Source organism: Oncorhynchus mykiss, chromosome 21 (assembly GCF_057628025.1).
Source record: "Oncorhynchus mykiss isolate SJ-2025 chromosome 21, ASM5762802v1, whole genome shotgun sequence".
Lineage (NCBI taxonomy): Eukaryota > Metazoa > Chordata > Actinopteri > Salmoniformes > Salmonidae > Oncorhynchus > Oncorhynchus mykiss.
The window spans coordinates 57,977,530-58,000,247 of record NC_143042.1 but is presented as its reverse complement, the minus strand read 5'-3'; the positions used below and the strand labels follow the sequence as shown (position 1 = coordinate 58,000,247).

Here is a 22,718-nt window from a genome sequence, read left to right as displayed (position 1 = left end):
GATGATGTTGAATATAGATGTTGAATATAGATGATGAATATAGATGATGTTGAATATAGATGATGTTGAATATAGATGATGTTGAATATAGATGATGTTGAATATAGATGTTGAATATAGATGATGTTGAATATAGATGATGTTGAATATAGATGTTGAATATAGATGATGTTGAATATAGATGTTGAATATAGATGTTGAATATAGATGATGTTGAATATAGATGATGTTGAATATAGATGTTGAATATAGATGATGTTGAATATAGATGATGTTGAATATAGATGTTGAATATAGATGATGTTGAATATAGATGTTGAATATAGATGTTGAATATAGATGATGATGAATATAGATGATGTTGAATATAGATGTTGAATATAGATGATGTTGAATATAGATGTTGAATATAGATGATGTTGAATATAGATGTTGAATATAGATGATGTTGAATATAGATGTTGAATATAGATGATGTTGAATATAGATGATGTTGAATATAGATGTTGAATATAGATGATGTTGAATATAGATGATGTTGAATATAGATGTTGAATATAGATGATGATGAATATAGATGATGTTGAATATAGATGTTGAATATAGATGATGTTGAATATAGATGTTGAATATAGATGATGTTGAATATAGATGTTGAATATAGATGATGTTGAATATAGATGATGTTGAATATAGATGTTGAATATAGATGATGATGAATATAGATGTTGAATATAGATGATGAATATAGATGATGATGAATATAGATGTTGAATATAGATGATGTTGAATATAGATGTTGAATATAGATGTTGAATATAGATGTTGAATATAGATGTTGAATATAGATGATGTTGAATATAGATGATGTTGAATATAGATGTTGAATATAGATGTTGAATATAGATGATGTTGAATATAGATGTTGAATATAGATGTTGAATATAGATGATGAATATAGATGTTGAATATAGATGTTGAATATAGATGATGTTGAATATAGATGATGTTGAATATAGATGATGTTGAATATAGATGTTGAATATAGATGTTGAATATAGATGTTGAATATAGATGTTGAATATAGATGATGATGAATATAGATGATGTTGAATATAGATGATGTTGAATATAGATGTTGAATATAGATGATGTTGAATATAGATGTTGAATATAGATGTTGAATATAGATGATGATGAATATAGATGATGTTGAATATAGATGTTGAATATAGATGATGTTGAATATAGATGTTGAATATAGATGATGTTGAATATAGATGTAGAATATAGATGATGAATATAGATGTTGAATATAGATGATGAATATAGATGATGAATATAGATGTTGAATATAGATGTTGAATATAGATGATGTTGAATATAGATGTAGAATATAGATGATGAATATAGATGTTGAATATAGATGATGTTGAATATAGATGTAGAATATAGATGATGAATATAGATGTTGAATATAGATGATGTTGAATATAGATGTTGAATATAGATGTTGAATATAGATGATGTTGAATATAGATGTAGAATATAGATGTTGAATATAGATGTTGAATATAGATGATGAATATAGATGATGTTGAATATAGATGTTGAATATAGATGTTGAATATAGATGATGTTGAATATAGATGTAGAATATAGATGTTGAATATAGATGTTGAATATAGATGATGAATATAGATGTAGAATATAGATGATGAATATAGATGTTGAATATAGATGTTGAATATAGATGTTGAATATAGATGTTGAATATAGATGATGTTGAATATAGATGATGTTGAATATAGATGATGTTGAATATAGATGTTGTTGAATATAGATGTTGAATATAGATGTTGTTGAATATAGATGTAGAATATAGATGATGAATATAGATGTTGAATATAGATGTAGAATATAGATGATGAATATAGATGATGAATATAGATGTTGAATATAGATGTTGAATATAGATGATGTTGAATATAGATGATGAATATAGATGATGAATATAGATGATGTTGAATATAGATGATGAATATAGATGATGAATATAGATGATGAATATAGATGTAGAATATAGATGTTGAATATAGATGTTGTTGAATATAGATGTAGAATATAGATGATGAATATAGATGTTGAATATAGATGTTGAATATAGATGATGTTGAATATAGATGATGAATATAGATGATGTTGAATATAGATGATGAATATAGATGATGTTGAATATAGATGATGAATATAGATGATGAATATAGATGATGAATATAGATGTTGAATATAGATGATGTTGAATATAGATGTAGAATATAGATGATGAATATAGATGTAGAATATAGATGTTGAATATAGATGTTGAATATAGATGTTGTTGAATATAGATGTAGAATATAGATGATGAATATAGATGTTGAATATAGATGATGTTGAATATAGATGTTGAATATAGATGTTGAATATAGATGTTGAATATAGATGTAGAATATAGATGTTGAATATAGATGTTGAATATAGATGATGTTAAATATAGATGATGTTGAATATAGATGATGTTGAATATAGATGATGTTGAATATAGATGTTGAATATAGATGTTGAATATAGATGTTGAATATAGATGTTGAATATAGATGTTGAATATAGATGTTGAATATAGATGTTGAATATAGATGATGTTGAATATAGATGTTGAATATAGATGTTGAATATAGATGTTGAATATAGATGTTGAATATAGATGATGAATATAGATGTTGAATATAGATGTTGAATATAGATGTTGAATATAGATGTTGAATATAGATGATGTTGAATATAGATGTTGAATATAGATGATGTTGAATATAGATGTTGAATATAGATGTTGAATATAGATGTTGAATATAGATGTTGAATATAGATGTTGAATATAGATGATGTTGAATATAGATGTTGAATATAGATGATGTAGAATATAGATGATGAATATAGATGTTGAATATAGATGATGTTGAATATAGATGTTGAATATAGATGTTGAATATAGATGATGAATATAGATGATGTTGAATATAGATGTTGAATATAGATGATGTTGAATATAGATGATGTTGAATATAGATGATGAATATAGATGTTGAATATAGATGATGTTGATATAGATGTTGAATATAGATGATGTTGAATATAGATGATGTTGAATATAGATGATGAATATAGATGTTGAATATAGATGTTGAATATAGATGTTGAATATAGATGATGAATATAGATGTTGAATATAGATGATGTTGAATATAGATGATGAATATAGATGTTGAATATAGATGTTGAATATAGATGATGTTGAATATAGATGTTGAATATAGATGATGAATATAGATGTTGAATATAGATGTTGAATATAGATGTTGAATATAGATGTTGAATATAGATGATGTTGAATATAGATGTTGAATATAGATGATGAATATAGATGTTGAATATAGATGATGTTGAATATAGATGTTGAATATAGATGATGTTGAATATAGATGATGTTGAATATAGATGATGAATATAGATGTTGAATATAGATGTTGAATATAGATGTTGAATATAGATGATGAATATAGATGTTGAATATAGATGTTGAATATAGATGATGTTGAATATAGATGATGTTGAATATAGATGATGAATATAGATGTTGAATATAGATGTTGAATATAGATGATGAATATAGATGTTGAATATAGATGATGAATATAGATGATGATGAATATAGATGTTGAATATAGATGATGAATATAGATGTTGAATATAGATGATGAATATAGATGATGATGAATATAGATGTTGAATATAGATGATGAATATAGATGTTGAATATAGATGATGTTGAATATAGATGATGTTGAATATAGATGTTGAATATAGATGTTGAATATAGATGATGTTGAATATAGATGTTGAATATAGATGTTGAATATAGATGATGTTGAATATAGATGATGTTGAATATAGATGTTGAATATAGATGATGTTGAATATAGATGTTGAATATAGATGTTGAATATAGATGTTGAATATAGATGATGTTGAATATAGATGATGTTGAATATAGATGATGAATATAGATGTTGAATATAGATGTTGAATATAGATGATGTTGAATATAGATGATGAATATAGATGTTGAATATAGATGTTGAATATAGATGATGTTGAATATAGATGTTGAATATAGATGTTGAATATAGATGATGAATATAGATGTTGAATATAGATGTTGAATATAGATGATGTTGAATATAGATGATGAATATAGATGTTGAATATAGATGATGTTGAATATAGATGATGTTGAATATAGATGTTGAATATAGATGTTGAATATAGATGATGTTGAATATAGATGTTGAATATAGATGTTGAATATAGATGTTGAATATAGATGTTGAATATAGATGATGTTGAATATAGATGATGTTGAATATAGATGATGATGAATATAGATGATGTTGAATATAGATGATGAATATAGATGATGAATATAGATGATGTTGAATATAGATGATGAATATAGATGATGTTGAATATAGATGATGTTGAATATAGATGTTGAATATAGATGTTGAATATAGATGATGTTGAATATAGATGTTGAATATAGATGATGTTGAATATAGATGTTGAATATAGATGTTGAATATAGATGTTGAATATAGATGATGTTGAATATAGATGATGTTGAATATAGATGTTGAATATAGATGATGTTGAATATAGATGATGAATATAGATGATGAATATAGATGATGTTGAATATAGATGATGTTGAATATAGATGTTGAATATAGATGATGTTGAATATAGATGATGAATATAGATGTTGAATATAGATGATGTTGAATATAGATGTTGAATATAGATGTTGAATATAGATGTTGAATATAGATGATGAATATAGATGTTGAATATAGATGTTGAATATAGATGATGTTGAATATAGATGATGTTGAATATAGATGTTGAATATAGATGATGTTGAATATAGATGATGAATATAGATGATGAATATAGATGATGTTGAATATAGATGATGTTGAATATAGATGTTGAATATAGATGATGTTGAATATAGATGTTGAATATAGATGTTGAATATAGATGTTGAATATAGATGTTGAATATAGATGATGTTGAATATAGATGATGTTGAATATAGATGATGTTGAATATAGATGATGAATATAGATGATGTTGAATATAGATGATGAATATAGATGTTGAATATAGATGATGTTGAATATAGATGATGAATATAGATGATGAATATAGATGTTGAATATAGATGTTGAATATAGATGATGAATATAGATGATGAATATAGATGATGTTGAATATAGATGATGAATATAGATGATGTTGAATATAGATGATGTTGAATATAGATGATGAATATAGATGATGTTGAATATAGATGTTGAATATAGATGTTGAATATAGATGATGTTGAATATAGATGATGTTGAATATAGATGTTGAATATAGATGATGTTGAATATAGATGTTGAATATAGATGATGTTGAATATAGATGATGTTGAATATAGATGATGAATATAGATGATGTTGAATATAGATGATGTTGAATATAGATGTTGAATATAGATGTTGAATATAGATGATGTTGAATATAGATGATGAATATAGATGATGTTGAATATAGATGATGAATATAGATGATGTTGAATATAGATGTTGAATATAGATGTTGAATATAGATGATGTTGAATATAGATGATGAATATAGATGATGAATATAGATGTTGAATATAGATGTTGAATATAGATGATGAATATAGATGATGAATATAGATGTTGAATATAGATGATGAATATAGATGATGTTGAATATAGATGATGAATATAGATGATGTTGAATATAGATGATGTTGAATATAGATGATGTTGAATATAGATGATGAATATAGATGTTGAATATAGATGTTGAATATAGATGATGTTGAATATAGATGATGATGAATATAGATGATGTTGAATATAGATGTTGAATATAGATGTTGAATATAGATGATGTTGAATATAGATGTTGAATATAGATGTTGATATAGATGATGTTGAATATAGATGATGATGAATATAGATGTTGATATAGATGATGAATATAGATGATGTTGAATATAGATGATGAATATAGATGTTGAATATAGATGTTGAATATAGATGATGTTGAATATAGATGATGATGAATATAGATGATGTTGAATATAGATGTTGAATATAGATGATGATGAATATAGATGTTGAATATAGATGTTGAATATAGATGATGTTGAATATAGATGATGATGAATATAGATGTTGAATATAGATGATGAATATAGATGTTGAATATAGATGATGTTGAATATAGATGTTGAATATAGATGATGAATATAGATGATGATGAATATAGATGTTGAATATAGATGATGATGAATATAGATGATGTTGAATATAGATGATGTTGAATATAGATGATGTTGAATATAGATGATGAATATAGATGTTGAATATAGATGATGAATATAGATGATGAATATAGATGTTGAATATAGATGTTGAATATAGATGATGAATATAGATGATGAATATAGATGATGATGAATATAGATGTTGAATATAGATGATGATGAATATAGATGATGTTGAATATAGATGATGATGAATATAGATGATGATGAATATAGATGTTGAATATAGATGATGATGAATATAGATGTTGAATATAGATGTTGAATATAGATGATGAATATAGATGATGATGAATATAGATGTTGAATATAGATGATGATGAATATAGATGATGTTGAATATAGATGATGTTGAATATAGATGATGAATATAGATGATGATGAATATAGATGTTGAATATAGATGATGATGAATATAGATGATGTTGAATATAGATGATGATGAATATAGATGATGAATATAGATGTTGATATAGATGATGATGAATATAGATGTTGAATATAGATGATGATGAATATAGATGATGTTGAATATAGATGATGATGAATATAGATGATGAATATAGATGTTGAATATAGATGTTGAATATAGATGTTGAATATAGATGATGAATATAGATGATGATGAATATAGATGTTGAATATAGATGATGATGAATATAGATGTTGAATATAGATGTTGAATATAGATGATGAATATAGATGATGATGAATATAGATGTTGAATATAGATGATGATGAATATAGATGATGTTGATTATAGATGATGTTGAATATAGATGATGTTGAATATTGATGATGAATATAGATGTTGAATATAGATGATGAATATAGATGATGAATATAGATGTTGAATATAGATGTTGAATATAGATGTTGAATATAGATGATGAATATAGATGATGAATATAGATGTTGAATATAGATGTTGATATAGATGATGAATATAGATGATGTTGAATATAGATGATGAATATAGATGATGATGAATATAGATGTTGAATATAGATGATGTTGAATATAGATGTTGAATATAGATGATGAATATAGATGATGAATATAGATGTTGAATATAGATGTTGAATATAGATGATGAATATAGATGATGTTGAATATAGATGATGAATATAGATGATGAATATAGATGATGTTGAATATAGATGTTGAATATAGATGATGAATATAGATGATGAATATAGATGTTGAATATAGATGTTGAATATAGATGATGAATATAGATGATGTTGAATATAGATGTTGAATATAGATGATGTTGAATATAGATGTTGAATATAGATGATGAATATAGATGATGAATATAGATGTTGAATATAGATGTTGAATATAGATGATGAATATAGATGATGTTGAATATAGATGTTGAATATAGATGATGTTGAATATAGATGTTGAATATAGATGTTGAATATAGATGATGAATATAGATGATGAATATAGATGTTGAATATAGATGATGTTGAATATAGATGATGAATATAGATGATGTTGAATATAGATGTTGAATATAGATGATGTTGAATATAGATGTTGAATATAGATGATGAATATAGATGATGAATATAGATGTTGAATATAGATGTTGAATATAGATGTTGAATATAGATGATGAATATAGATGATGATGAATATAGATGATGTTGAATATAGATGATGTTGAATATAGATGATGAATATAGATGATGAATATAGATGTTGAATATAGATGATGAATATAGATGATGATGAATATAGATGATGTTGAATATAGATGATGTTGAATATAGATGTTGAATATAGATGATGAATATAGATGATGTTGAATATAGATGATGTTGAATATAGATGATGAATATAGATGTTGAGATAGATGATGTTGAATATAGATGTTGAATATAGATGATGCAATAGAAGATGTTGAATATAGATGATGAATATAGATGATGAATATAGATGTTGAATATAGATGATGTTGAATATAGATGATGAATATAGATGATGAATATAGATGATGAATATAGATGATGAATATAGATGATGAATATAGATGTTGAATATAGATGATGAATATAGATGTTGAATATAGATGATGAATATAGATGATGAATATAGATGATGAATATAGATGATGAATATAGATGATGAATATAGATGTTGAATATAGATGATGAATATAGATGATGAATAGATGATGAATATAGATGATGAATATAGATGATGAATATAGATGTTGAATATAGATGATGAATATAGATGATGTTGAATATAGATGATGTTGAATATAGATGATGAATATAGATGATGAATATAGATGATGAATATAGATGATGAATATAGATGATGTTGAATATAGATGATGTTGAATATAGATGATGAATATAGATGATGAATATAGATGATGAATATAGATGATGAATATAGATGATGAATATAGATGATGAATATAGATGTTGAATATAGATGATGTTGAATATAGATGATGAATATAGATGATGAATATAGATGATGAATATAGATGATGAATATAGATGATGAATATAGATGATGAATATAGATGTTGAATATAGATGATGAATATAGATGTTGAATATAGATGATGAATATAGATGATGAATATAGATGATGAATATAGATGATGTTGAATATAGATGATGTTGAATATAGATGATGAATATAGATGATGAATATAGATGATGTTGAATATAGATGATGAATATAGATGATGAATATAGATGATGAATATAGATGATGAATATAGATGATGTTGAATATAGATGATGAATATAGATGATGAATATAGATGTTGAATATAGATGATGAATATAGATGATGTTGAATATAGATGATGTTGAATATAGATGATGAATATAGATGATGAATATAGATGATGAATATAGATGATGAATATAGATGATGTTGAATATAGATGATGTTGAATATAGATGATGAATATAGATGATGAATATAGATGATGAATATAGATGATGAATATAGATGATGAATATAGATGATGAATATAGATGTTGAATATAGATGATGAATATAGATGATGTTGAATATAGATGTTGAATATAGATGATGAATATAGATGTTGAATATAGATGATGTTGAATATAGATGATGAATATAGATGATGAATATAGATGATGAATATAGATGTTGAATATAGATGATGTTGAATATAGATGTTGAATATAGATGTTGAATATAGATGATGTTGAATATAGATGATGAATATAGATGATGAATATAGATGTTGAATATAGATGATGAATATAGATGTTGAATATAGATGATGTTGAATATAGATGTTGAATATAGATGTTGAATATAGATGATGTTGAATATAGATGATGAATATAGATGATGAATATAGATGTTGAATATAGATGATGAATATAGATGTTGAATATAGATGTTGAATATAGATGATGAATATAGATGATGAATATAGATGATGTTGAATATAGATGTTGAATATAGATGATGTTGAATATAGATGATGAATATAGATGATGTTGAATATAGATGTTGAATATAGATGTTGAATATAGATGATGTTGAATATAGATGATGTTGAATATAGATGTTGAATATAGATGTTGAATATAGATGATGTTGAATATAGATGTTGAATATAGATGTTGAATATAGATGATGTTGAATATAGATGATGTTGAATATAGATGATGTTGAATATAGATGATGTTGAATATAGATGTTGAATATAGATGTTGAATATAGATGTTGAATATAGATGATGTTGAATATAGATGTTGAATATAGATGATGAATATAGATGATGTTGAATATAGATGTTGAATATAGATGATGAATATAGATGATGAATATAGATGATGTTGAATATAGATGATGTTGAATATAGATGATGTTGAATATAGATGTTGAATATAGATGTTGAATATAGATGTTGAATATAGATGATGTTGAATATAGATGATGTTGAATATAGATGATGTTGAATATAGATGATGTTGAATATAGATGATGTTGAATATAGATGATGTTGAATATAGATGTTGAATATAGATGTTGAATATAGATGTTGAATATAGATGATGTTGAATATAGATGTTGAATATAGATGATGAATATAGATGATGTTGAATATAGATGTTGAGATAGATGATGAATATAGATGTTGAATATAGATGATGTTGAATATAGATGTTGAATATAGATGTTGAATATAGATGATGTTGAATATAGATGTTGAATATAGATGATGTTGAATATAGATGATGAATATAGATGATGTTGAATATAGATGTAAATATAGATGTTGAATATAGATGATGAATATAGATGATGAATATAGATGTTGAATATAGATGATGAATATAGATGTTGAATATAGATGATGTTGAATATAGATGATGTTGAATATAGATGATGAATATAGATGATGTTGAATATAGATGTTGAATATAGATGATGTTGAATATAGATGATGAATATAGATGATGAATATAGATGATGTTGAATATAGATGATGTTGAATATAGATGATGAATATAGATGATGAATATAGATGATGAATATAGATGATGAATATAGATGATGAATATAGATGATGAATATAGATGTTGAATATAGATGATGAATATAGATGATGTTGAATATAGATGTTGAATATAGATGTTGAATATAGATGATGAATATAGATGTTGAATATAGATGATGTTGAATATAGATGTTGAATATAGATGTTGAATATAGATGATGTTGAATATAGATGATGAATATAGATGATGAATATAGATGTTGAATATAGATGATGAATATAGATGATGAATATAGATGATGAATATAGATGTTGAATATAGATGATGAATATAGATGTTGAATATAGATGTTGAATATAGATGATGAATATAGATGATGAATATAGATGATGTTGAATATAGATGTTGAATATAGATGATGTTGAATATAGATGATGAATATAGATGATGTTGAATATAGATGTTGAATATAGATGTTGAATATAGATGATGTTGAATATAGATGATGTTGAATATAGATGATGAATATAGATGATGTTGAATATAGAGGTTGAATATAGATGATGAATATAGATGATGTTGAATATAGATGTTGAATATAGATGATGTTGAATATAGATGATGAATATAGATGATGTTGAATATAGATGTTGAATATAGATGATGAATATAGATGATGTTGAATATAGGATGTTGAATATAGATGATGTTGATATATAGATGATGTTGAATATAGATGATGAATATAGATGATGTTGAATATAGATGATGAATATAGTGTTGATATAGATGATGTGAATATAGATGATGTTGAATATAGATGCATGTTGAATATAGATGATGTTGAATATAGATGATGTTGAATATAGATGTTGAATATAGATGATGAATATAGATGATGTTGAATATAGATGTTGAATATAGATGATGAATATAGATGTTGAATATAGATGATGTGAATATAGATGTTGAATATAGATGTTGAATATAGATGAATGTGAATATAGATGATGAATATATAGATGATGTTGAATATAGATGATGAATATAGATGTTGAATATAGATGATGAATATAGATGATGAATATAGATGATGAATATAGATGATGAATATAGATGTTGAATATAGATGATGATGAATATAGATGTTGAATATAGATGATGTTGAATATAGATGTTGAATATAGATGATGTTGAATATAGATGATGTTGAATATAGATGATGTTGAATATAGATGATGTTGAATATAGATGATGTTGAATATAGATGATGTTGATTAGATGATGTTGAATATAGATGATGTTGAATATTAGATAAGATGTTGAATATAGATGTGTATATGATGTTGAATATAGATGTTGGAATAGATGATGAATATAGATTTATATTGATGTTGAATATAGAGGATATAGATGTTGAATATAGATGATGTTGATAATAGATGTGAATAATAATCCGACTCGCAGTGATGCCACTCGCTTCATTGAATCCACTCGATGCTTCCACACTCATCAGTAAGCCACACTCTAGAAGATGCCAGACTACTCAGATGTCCACACTCGATCATCCACCTCATCAGCCCACTCATAAGTCCATCAAATCCACACGTCATCAGCCGACCTCAGCATCCACACGTCAGCATCGACGACTCATATCCAATCGCTTAGTCATGCACCTCTCGATCCGAGCACTCAGTCACCCACCCACCTCAATAACACTCTACTCAACACCATCTCCCATATCGCATCACCGCTTCACCACACCACACCGTAATAATCACATCAAACAGGTAACTATCATGTCCTATATTCTACTAAATATACTCTACCTTTGTGTGTTTACCATATGACCAGTAGAAAAATGTATAACGTCTGTGTGTGTATACGTACATACACACACACACCACACCGCACACACACACACACCCCACACACCCCACACACACACACACACACACACACGCACACACCCACACACACACACACACACCCCCACACACACCACACAGGGAGGGCATCCTGAACACCCAGGCCAGACCACCTCACCTGCAGAGAAAGAGGGGGGCAGCTGGAAGATGAGAGAACTCTTATCTTTCTACTTATCAATTCTTCCTGTCTTTAACATACAGACTTTCTATATCTCTCCATCTCTCTCCTCCCCTCTCTCCCTCTCTCTCCCCCTCTCTCTCCCTCTCTCTCTCCCCTCTCTCCTCCCCTTTCTCCCGCTCTCCTCCCCCTCTCTCCTCCCCTCTCTCCCTCTCTCTCCCCCCTCTCTCCTCCCCTCTCTCCCTCTCTCTCCCCTCTCTCTCCCTCTCTCTCCCCCTCTCTCCTCCCCTTTCTCCCGCTCTCCTCCCCTCTCTCCTCCCCTCTCTCCCTCTTCTCCCCCCTCTCTCCTCCCCTCTCTCCCCTCTCTCCCCCCTCTCTCCTCCCCTCTCTCCTCTCTCTCCCCCCTCTCTCCTCCCCTCTCTCCCTCTCTCTCCCCCTCTCTCTCTCCCCCCTCTCTCTCCCTCTCTCTCCCCCTCTCTCTCCCTCTCTCTCCCCCTCTCTCCTCCCCTTTCTCCCTCTCTCCTCCCCTCTCTCCTCCCTCTCTCCCTCTCTCTCCCCCCTCTCTCCCCCCTCTCTCCTCCCCTCTCTCCCTCTCTCTCCCCCCTCTCTCCTCCCCTCTCTCCCTCTCTCTCCCCCCTCTCTCCTCCCCTCTCTCCCTCTCTCTCCCCCTCTCTCCTCCCTCTCTCCTCCCCTCTCTCCCTCCCCCTCTCTCCTCCCCTCTCTCCCTCCCCCTCTCCTCCCCTCTCTCCTTCCCCTCTCTTCTTCCCTCTCTCCTCCCCTCTCTCCCTCCCCCTCTCTCCTCCCCTCTCTCCTTCCCCTCTCTCCCTCCCCCTCTCCCCCCTCTCTCCTCCCCCTCCCCCTCTCTCCTCCCCTCTCTCCCTCCCCCCCCTCTCTCCTCCCCTCTCTCCCTCTCTCTCCCCCTCTCTCCTCCCCTCTCTCCCTCCCCTCTCTCCCTCCCCCACTCTCCTCCCTCTCTCCTTCCCCTCTCTTCTTCCCTCTCTCCCTCCCCTCTCTCCCCTCCCCCTCTCTCCTCCCCTCTCTTCTCTCCCTCTCCCTCTCTCCTCTCTCCTCTAGTATTAAGCCGTCATATCTGAACAGTGGGGTGTATAGTTGATACTAACTCTCTGTTTCTCTCTCTCCTCCAGTATTAAGCCATTGTACCTGAACAGCGGGGCATATAGTTTCACAGCCTTTGGAGGAGTTCCTGCTATGGAGCTACGGCTTCAACGAGGTACAACCCCTCCTCTCACCTCTCTCTCTCTCCTCTCACCTCTCTCTCCACCTCTCCTCTAAACTCACCTCTCTCTTTACCTCTCCTTTCACTTCTCTCTCTACCTCTTCCTCTCACCTCTCTCTCTACCTCTCCTTTCACCTCTCTCTCTACCTCTCATCTAAACTCACATCTCTCTCTACCTCTCCTTTCACCTCTCTCTCTACCTCTCATCTAAACTCACCTCTCTCTATATCTCTACTTTCACCTCTATCTCTCTCTTCTCTCACCACTCTCTCTACCTCTCCTCTAAACTCACCGCTCTACCTCTCCTCTCAACTCTCTCTCTACCTCTCCTTTAAACTCACCTCTCTCTCTAACTCTCATCTAAACTCACACCTCTCTCTACCTCTCATCTAAACTCACCCCTCTCTCTATCTCTCCTATCACCTCTCCCTCTCCTCTAAACTCACCCATCTCTCTACCTCGCCTCTAAACTCACCCCTCTCTCTACCTCTTCTCTCACCTCTCTCTCTACCTCTTCTCTCACCTCTCTCTCTACCTCTTCTCTCACCCTCTCTCTCTACCTCTTCTCTCACCTCTCTCTCTACCTCTTCTCTCACCTCTCTCTCTACCTCTTCTCTCACCTCTCTCTCTACCTTTTCTCTCACCTCTCTCTCTACCTCTTCTCTCACCTCTCCCTCTACCTCTTCTCTCACCTCTCCCTCTACCTCTTCTCTCACCTCTCCCTCTACCTCTTCTCTCACCTCTCCCTCTACCTCTTCTCTCACCTCTCTCTCACCTCTCTCTCTACCTCTTCTCTCACCTCTCTCTCTAACTCTTCTCTCACTCTCCCTCTACCTCTTCTCTCACCTCTCTCTCTACCTCTTCTCTCACCTCTCCCTCTACCTCTTCTCTCACCTCTCCCTCTACGTCTTATCTCACCTCTCCCTCTACCTCTTCTCTCACCTCTCTCTCACTCTCTCTCTACCTCTCTCTCACCTCTTCTCTCACCTCTCTCTCTACCTCTTCTCTCACCTCTCTCTCTACCTCTTCTCTCACCTCTCCCTCTACCTCTTATCTCACCTCTCCCTCACCTCTTCTCTCACCTCTCTCTCACCTCTCTCTCTACCTCTTCTCTCACCTCTCTCTCACCTCTCTCTCTACCTCTTCTCTCACCTCTCTCTCACCTCTCTCTCTACCTCTTCTCTCACCTCTTCTCTCACCTCTCCCTCTACCTCTTATCTCACCTCTCCCTCTACTTCTCTCTCACCTCTCTCTCTACCTCTTCTCTCACCTCTCTCTCACTCTCTCTCTCTACCTCTTCTCTCACCTCTCTCTCACCTCTCTCTCTACCTCTTCTCTCACCTCTTCTCTCACCTCTCCGCTACCTCTTATCTCACCTCTCCCTCTACCTCTCTCTCACCTCTCTCTCACCTCTCTCTCTACCTCTTCTCTCACCTCTTCTCTCACCTCTCCCTCTACCTCTTCTCTCACCTCTCTCTCTACCTCTTCTCTCACCTCTCCCTCTACCTCTTATCTCACCTCTCCCTCTACCTCTTCTCTCACCTCTCTCTAACCTCTCTCTCTACCTCTTCTCTCACCTCTCTCTCACCTCTCTCTCTACCTCTTCTCTCACCTCTCTCTCACCTCTCTCTCTACCTCTTCTCTCACCTCTTCTCTCACCTCTCCCTCTACCTCTTATCTCACCTCTCCCTCTACCTCTCTCTCACCTCTCTCTCTACCTCTTCTCTCACCTCTCTCTCACCTCTCTCTCTACCTCTTCTCTCACCTCTCTCTCACCTCTCTCTCTACCTCTTCTCTCACCTCTTCTCTCACCTCTCCCTCTACCTCTTATCTCACCTCTCCCTCTACCTCTCTCTCACCTCTCTCTCACCTCTCTCTCTACCTCTTCTCTCACCTCTTCTCTCACCTCTCCCTCTACCTCTTCTCTCACCTCTCTCTCTACCTCTTCTCTCACCTCTCCCTCTACCTCTTATCTCACCTCTCCCTCTACCTCTTCTCTCACCTCTCTCTCACCTCTCTCTCTACTTCTTCTCTCACCTCTCTCTCACCTCTCTCTCTACCTCTTCTCTCATCTCTCTCTCACCTCTCTCTCTACCTCTTCTCTCACCTCTTCTCTCACCTCTCCCTCTACCTCTTATCTCACCTCTCCCTCTACCTCTCTCTCACCTCTCTCTCTACCTCTTCTCTCACCTCTCTCTCACCTCTCTCTCTACCTCTTCTCTCACCTCTTCTCTCACCTCTCCCTCTACCTCTTATCTCACCTCTCCCTCTACCTCTTCTCTCACCTCTCCCTCTACCTCTTCTCTCACCTCTCCCTCTACCTCTTCTCTCACCTCTCCCTCTACCTCTTCTCTCACCTCTCCCTCTACCTCTTCTCTCACCTCTCCCTCTACCTCTTCTCTCACCTCTCCCTCTACCTCTTCTCTCACCTCTCCCTCTACCTCTTCTCTCACCTCTCCCTCTACCTCTTATCTCACCTCTCCCTCTACCTCTTCTCTCACCTCTCCCTCTACCTCTTCTCTCACCTCTCCCTCTACCTCTTCTCTCACCTCTCCCTCTACCTCTTCTCTCACCTCTCCCTCTACCTCTTCTCTCACCTCTCCCTCTACCTCTTCTCTCACCTCTCCCTCTACCTCTTCTCTCACCTCTCCCTCTACCTCTTCTCTCACCTCTCCCTCTACCTCTTCTCTCACCTCTCCCTCTACCTCTTCTCTCACCTCTCCCTCTACCTCTTCTCTCACCTCTCCCTCTACCTCTTCTCTCACCTCTCCCTCTACCTCTTCTCTCACCTCTCCCTCTACCTCTTCTCTCACCTCTCTCTCTACCTCTTCTCTCACCTCTCCCTCTACCTCTTCTCTCACCTCTCCTTCTACCTCTTCTCTCACCTCTCCCTCTACCTCTTATCTCACCTCTCCCTCTACCTCTTATCTCACCTCTCCCTCTACCTCTTCTCTCACCTCTCCCTCTACCTCTTCTCTCACCTCTCCCTCTACCTCTTCTCTCACCTCTCCCTCTACCTCTTCTCTCACCTCTCCCTCTACATCTCCTACAAACTTACTCCTCTTTCTACATGCCTTTTCTTTCTCTAGGGTCTTTCTCTTGAATGCTACACTGTTTCAGTGATGATTCAAATAGTGTGTGTGTGTGTGTCTCTTCAGGACTCCCGCCCCTACCCGTTTGTCAACACCCCATTGGACACCTCCGGGCGACTCCAGGAAGTCCTGGGGGGTCGTCTGGGGGTCGTAGGGCGGAGCCTAGGAGAGCTGGTTGGTCTGATGGTGCTGCGATTGGCTCACGACCACATCCTGCCTCTACGCATCACTACCTACTCCCATACTGCACTGCAGTTCAGCGCCCAGCTCAACAAGCACTCTGCCGAGCTACAGGTATAAACACACTAACCCTCCCCCTCCGGGCTCGTGGTCTCCCTCCCCCTCCGGGCTCGTGGTCTCCCTCCCCCTCCGGGCTCGTGGTCTCCCTCCCCCTCCGGGCTCCTCCCCTCCGGGCTCGTGGTCTCCCTCCTCCCTCCAGGCTCGTGGTCTCTCTCCTCCCTCCGGGCTCGTGGTCTCCCTCCTCCCTCCGGGCTCGTGGTCTCTCTCCTCCCTCCGGGCTCGTGATCTCTCTCCTCACTCCGGGCTCGTGGTCTCCCTCCTCCCTCCGGGCTCGTGGTCTCTCTCCTCCCTCCGGGCTCGTGGTCTCCCTCCTCCCTCCGGGCTCGTGGTCTCTCTCCTCCCTCCGGGCTCGTGGTCTCCCTCCTCCCTCCGGGCTCGTGGTCTCCCTCCTCCCTCCGGGCTCGTGGCCTCCCTCCTCCCTCCGGGCTCGTGGTCTCTCTCCTCCCTCCGGGCTCGTGGTCTCTCTCCTCCCTCCGGGCTCGTGGTCTCCCTCCCCCCTCCGGGCTCGTGGTCTCCCTCCTCCCTTCGGGCTCGTGGTCTCTCTCCTCCCTCCGGGCTCGTGGTCTTCTCCTCCCTCCGTGCTCGTGGTCTCCCTCCTCCCTCTTGGCTCATGGTCTCTCTCCTCCCTCCGGGCTCGTGGTCTCTCTCCTCCCTCCGGGCTCGTGGTCTCTCCAGAATTTAAGGAAAATGTTTAGTGGGGAAATAAAAATATTTAGTCAGCCACCAATTGTGCAAGTTTTCCCACTTAAAAAGATGAGAGAGGCCTGTAATGTTCATCATAGGTACACTTCAACTATGACAGACAAAATGAGAAAAAAAATCCAGAAAATCACTTAATGATTTTTAATGAATTTATTTGCAAATTATGGTGAAAAATAAGTATTTGGTCACCTACAAACAAGCAAGATTTCTGGCTCTCACAGACCTGTAACTTCTTCTTTAAGAGGCTCCTCTGTCCTCCACTCATTACCTGTATTAATGGCACCTGTTTGAACTTGTTATCAGTATAAAAGACACCTGTCCACAACCTCAAACAGTCACACTCCAAACTCCACTATGGCCAAGACCAAAGAGCTGTCAAAGGACACCAGAAACAAAATTGTAGACCTGCACCAGGCTGGGACGAAGGAATCAACTGTGGGAGCAATTATTAGGAAATGGAAGACATACAAGACCACTGATAATCTCCCTCGATCTGGGGCTCCACGCAAGATCTCACCCCGTGGAGTCAAAATGATCACAAGAACGGTGAGCAAAAATTCCAGAACCACACGGGGGAACCTAGTGAATGACCTGCAGAGAGCTGGGACCAAAGTAACAAAGCCTACCATCAGTAACACACTACGCCGCCAGGGACTCAAATCCTGCAGTGCCAGACGTGTCCCCCTGCTTAAGCCAGTACATGTCCAGGCCCATCTGAAGTTTGCTAGAGAGCATTTGTGTGATACAGAAGAAGATTGGGAGAATGTCATATGGTCAGATGAAACCGAAATATAACTTTTTGGTAAAAACTGAACTCGTCGTGTTTGGAGGACAAAGAATGCTGAGTTGCATCCAAAGAACACCATACCTACTGTGAAGCATGGGGGTGGAAACATCATGCTTTGGGGCTGTTTTTCTGCAAAGGGACCAGGACGACTGATCCGTGTAAAGGAAAGAATGAATGGGGCCATGTATCGTGAGATTTTGAGTGAAAACCTCCTTTCATCAGCAAGGGCAATGAAGATGAAACGTGGCTGGGTCTTTCAGCATGACAATGATCCCAAACACACCGCCCGGGCAATGAAGGAGGGGCTTGGTAAGAAGCATTTCAAGGTCCTGGAGTGGCCTAGCCAGTCTCCAGATCTCAACCTCATAGAAAATCTTTGGAGGGAATGGAAAGTCCATGCTGCCCAGCAACAGCCCCAAAACACCACTGCTCTAGAGGAGATCTGCATGGAGGAATGGGCCAAAATACCAGTAACAGTGTTTGAAAACCTTGTGAAGACTCATTGCCAACAAAGGGTATATAACAAAGTATTGAGATAAACTTTTGTTATTGACCAAATACTTATTTTCCACCATAATTTGCAAATAAATTCATAAAAAATCCTACAATTGTGATTTTGAGGATTTTTTTCTTCTTATTTTGTCTGTCATAGTTGAAGTGTACCTATGATGAAAATTACAGGCCTCTCTCATCTTTTTAAGTGGGAGAACTTGCACAATTGGTGGCTGACTAAATACTTTTTTGCCCCACTGCCCCACTGTATCATTTAAACGTTTGCATTAAGCTGTCTGTAATATACTAAATGTGACAAAAACGAATGTTGACATCAATAAATGCATTTCAATGAGTCGGAGGCGAAAGACACATTAATTATCGCAGACCAGGCCCACATCGCCAACACTCTATGGAGGAGACGACTCTATTGTGGCTGGCGTGCGGGTTACCAGACGAAACTAGCTCGTAGAGTGGATAAACCTCCTCTACCCACCGTTCTATTGGCGAACGTTCAATCACTGGAGAATTAATTGGATGAGCTCTGTTCGAGACTACCCTATCAACGTGATCTGAAGAACTGTAATATGTTTCTCTGAGTCGTGGCTGAGGTCAAATATAAATCTAGATAGTTTTTCTATACATCGACAAGACGAAACGTCTGCGTCTGGGAAGCTCAGGAGATGTGAGAAGCATCACTGTATTCCTGTCCTACGGTGAAGCATGGTGGTGGCAGCATCACTGTATTCCTGTCCTACGGTGAAGCATGGTGGTGGCAGCATCACTGTATTCCTGTTCTACGGTGAAGCATGGTGGTGGAGACATCATTGTAATCCTGTCATACGGTGAAGCTTGGTGGTGGAGAGATCACTGTAATCCTGTCCTATGGTGAAGCATGGTGGTGGCAGCATCATTGTATTCCTGTCCTACGGTGAAGCATGGTGGTGGAGACATCACTGTAATCCTGTCCTATGGTGAAGCATGGTGGTGGAGACATCACTGTAATCCTGTCCTATGGTGAAGCATGGTGGTGGCAGCATCACTGTATTGCTCTCCTACAGTGAAGCATGGTGGTGGAGGCATCACTGTATTCCTGTCCTACGGTGAAGCATGGTGGAGGCAGCATGACTGTATTCCTGTCCTATGGTGAAGCATGGTGGAGGCAGCATCACTGTTTTCCTGTGCTACGGTGAAGCATGGTGGAGGCAGCATTACTGTATTCCTGTCCTACAGTGAAGCATGGTGGTGGCAGCATCACTGTTTTCCTGTCCTACGGTGAAGCATGGTGGAGGCAGCATTACTGTATTCCTGTCCTACAGTGAAGCATGGTGGTGGCAGCATCACTGTATTCCTGTCTGTGCTAGCGAAACAGCCCTGTAGCTAAGCATCTGTTTCGTCTGACAATTTCCATACTGAGTGCGTCACTGGTACTTCTTGTTTTTGTTTTTAACAGTTATGGTCAGATTTGCCAAATGGATGGTGAAGGAGAGCTTTGTATGCATCTCAGTGTGGGGGGAAAGGTGATCTAGAGTTCCATATGTGTCTCTGTGTGGAGTAAAGGTGGTCTAGAGTTTTATATGTCTCTTTGTGTGAAGTAAAGGTGGTCTAGAGTTTTATATGTCTCTTTGTGTGAAGTAAAGGTGGTCTAGAGTTTTATATGCGTCTCTGTGTGGAGTAAAGGTGGTCTATAGTTTTATATGTCTCTTTGTGTGAAGTAAAGGTGGTCTAGAGTTTTATATGTCTCTTTGTGTGGAGTAAAGGTGGTCTAGAGTTTTATGGGGTAAAGGTGGTCTAGAGTTTTATATGTGTCTCTGTGTGGAGTAAAGGTGGTGTAGAGTTTTATGGGGAAAGGTGATATCGAGTTTTATATGTGTCTCTGTGTGGAGTAAAGGTGGTCTAGAGTTTTATATGTCTCTGTGTGGAGTAAAGGTGGTGTAGAGTTTTATGGAGTAAAGGTGGTGTAGAGTTTTATACAGTTGGGCAAAAAGTATTTAGTCAGCCACCAATTGTGCAAGTTCTCCCACTTAAAAAGATGAGAGGCCTGTAATTTTCATCATAGGTACACTTCAACTATGACAGACAAAATGAGAAAAAAATCCAGAAAATCACATTATAGGATTTTTAATGAATTTATTTGCCTCTGGAATATCTGACATGTACATTACATTCTAAAACAGATCAGTTCTACAAAGTATGGGAACCTTATTTAAATTACCTAGAACCTGATTTATCAGCCATTTGGCTGCAAGGATTTACTCAGAATGGTGGTGCTCTCAGGATTACACTGTACGCTCCATGTGTTGGACGTAATTAATTAATTGAAACTTAGTTTTTGTGTTTAATTTATGTCTGTTTGTTCGTAAAAATGTTTTATATATATATATATATATATATGTTTTTATTATTTTGTTCTAATATTCGGAGAAAGTTCCAATAAATATACTGTAACAAAAATAGAGTATGTACTTGTTGCATGACAAATATACTGAAAGATATTACTGACATGTACAGGCATTGAGAAAAACACAGGGCTCGTTGTCAATGAATAGTGTGGTCAGCTGGCAGTTTCTGATGTGCACTAGTGATGTCCCATTCCATAGGTTAATTAATCTGTCCCTACACTAGTGATGTCCCATTCCATAGGGTTATTAATCAGTCCCTACACTAGTGATGTCCCATTCCATAGAGTTATTAATCAGTCCCTACACTAGTGATGTCCCATTCCATAGGGTTATTAATCTGTCCCTACACTAGTGATGTCCCATTCCATAGGGTTATTTATCTGTCCCTACACTAGTGATGTCCCATTCCATAGGGTTATTAATCTGTCCCTACACTAGTGATGTCCCATTCCATAGGGTTATTAATCTGTCCCTACACTAGTGATGTCCCATTCCATAGGGTTATTAATCTCTAACTACACTAGTGATGTCCCATTCCATAGGGTTATTTATCTGTCCCTACACTAGTTATGTCCCATTCCATAGGGTTATTAATCTGTCCCTACACTAGTGATGTCCCATTCCATAGG

General features: G+C 35.5%; 1 protein-coding gene across 1 annotated transcript in view; it reads left to right on the top strand.

Annotated features, from left to right (window-relative positions):
* tfr2 (transferrin receptor 2) overlaps positions 1-22,718 on the top strand; it is an 80,877-nt gene that overhangs the window by 51,753 nt on the left and 6,406 nt on the right. The window contains exons 13-15 of the mRNA XM_090213388.1: positions 12,548-12,666; positions 14,188-14,308; positions 17,450-17,700. Of these exons, the coding sequence (XP_090069514.1) occupies positions 12,548-12,666; positions 14,188-14,308; positions 17,450-17,700 (491 nt within the window). The remainder of the gene's footprint in view (positions 1-12,547; positions 12,667-14,187; positions 14,309-17,449; positions 17,701-22,718) is intronic.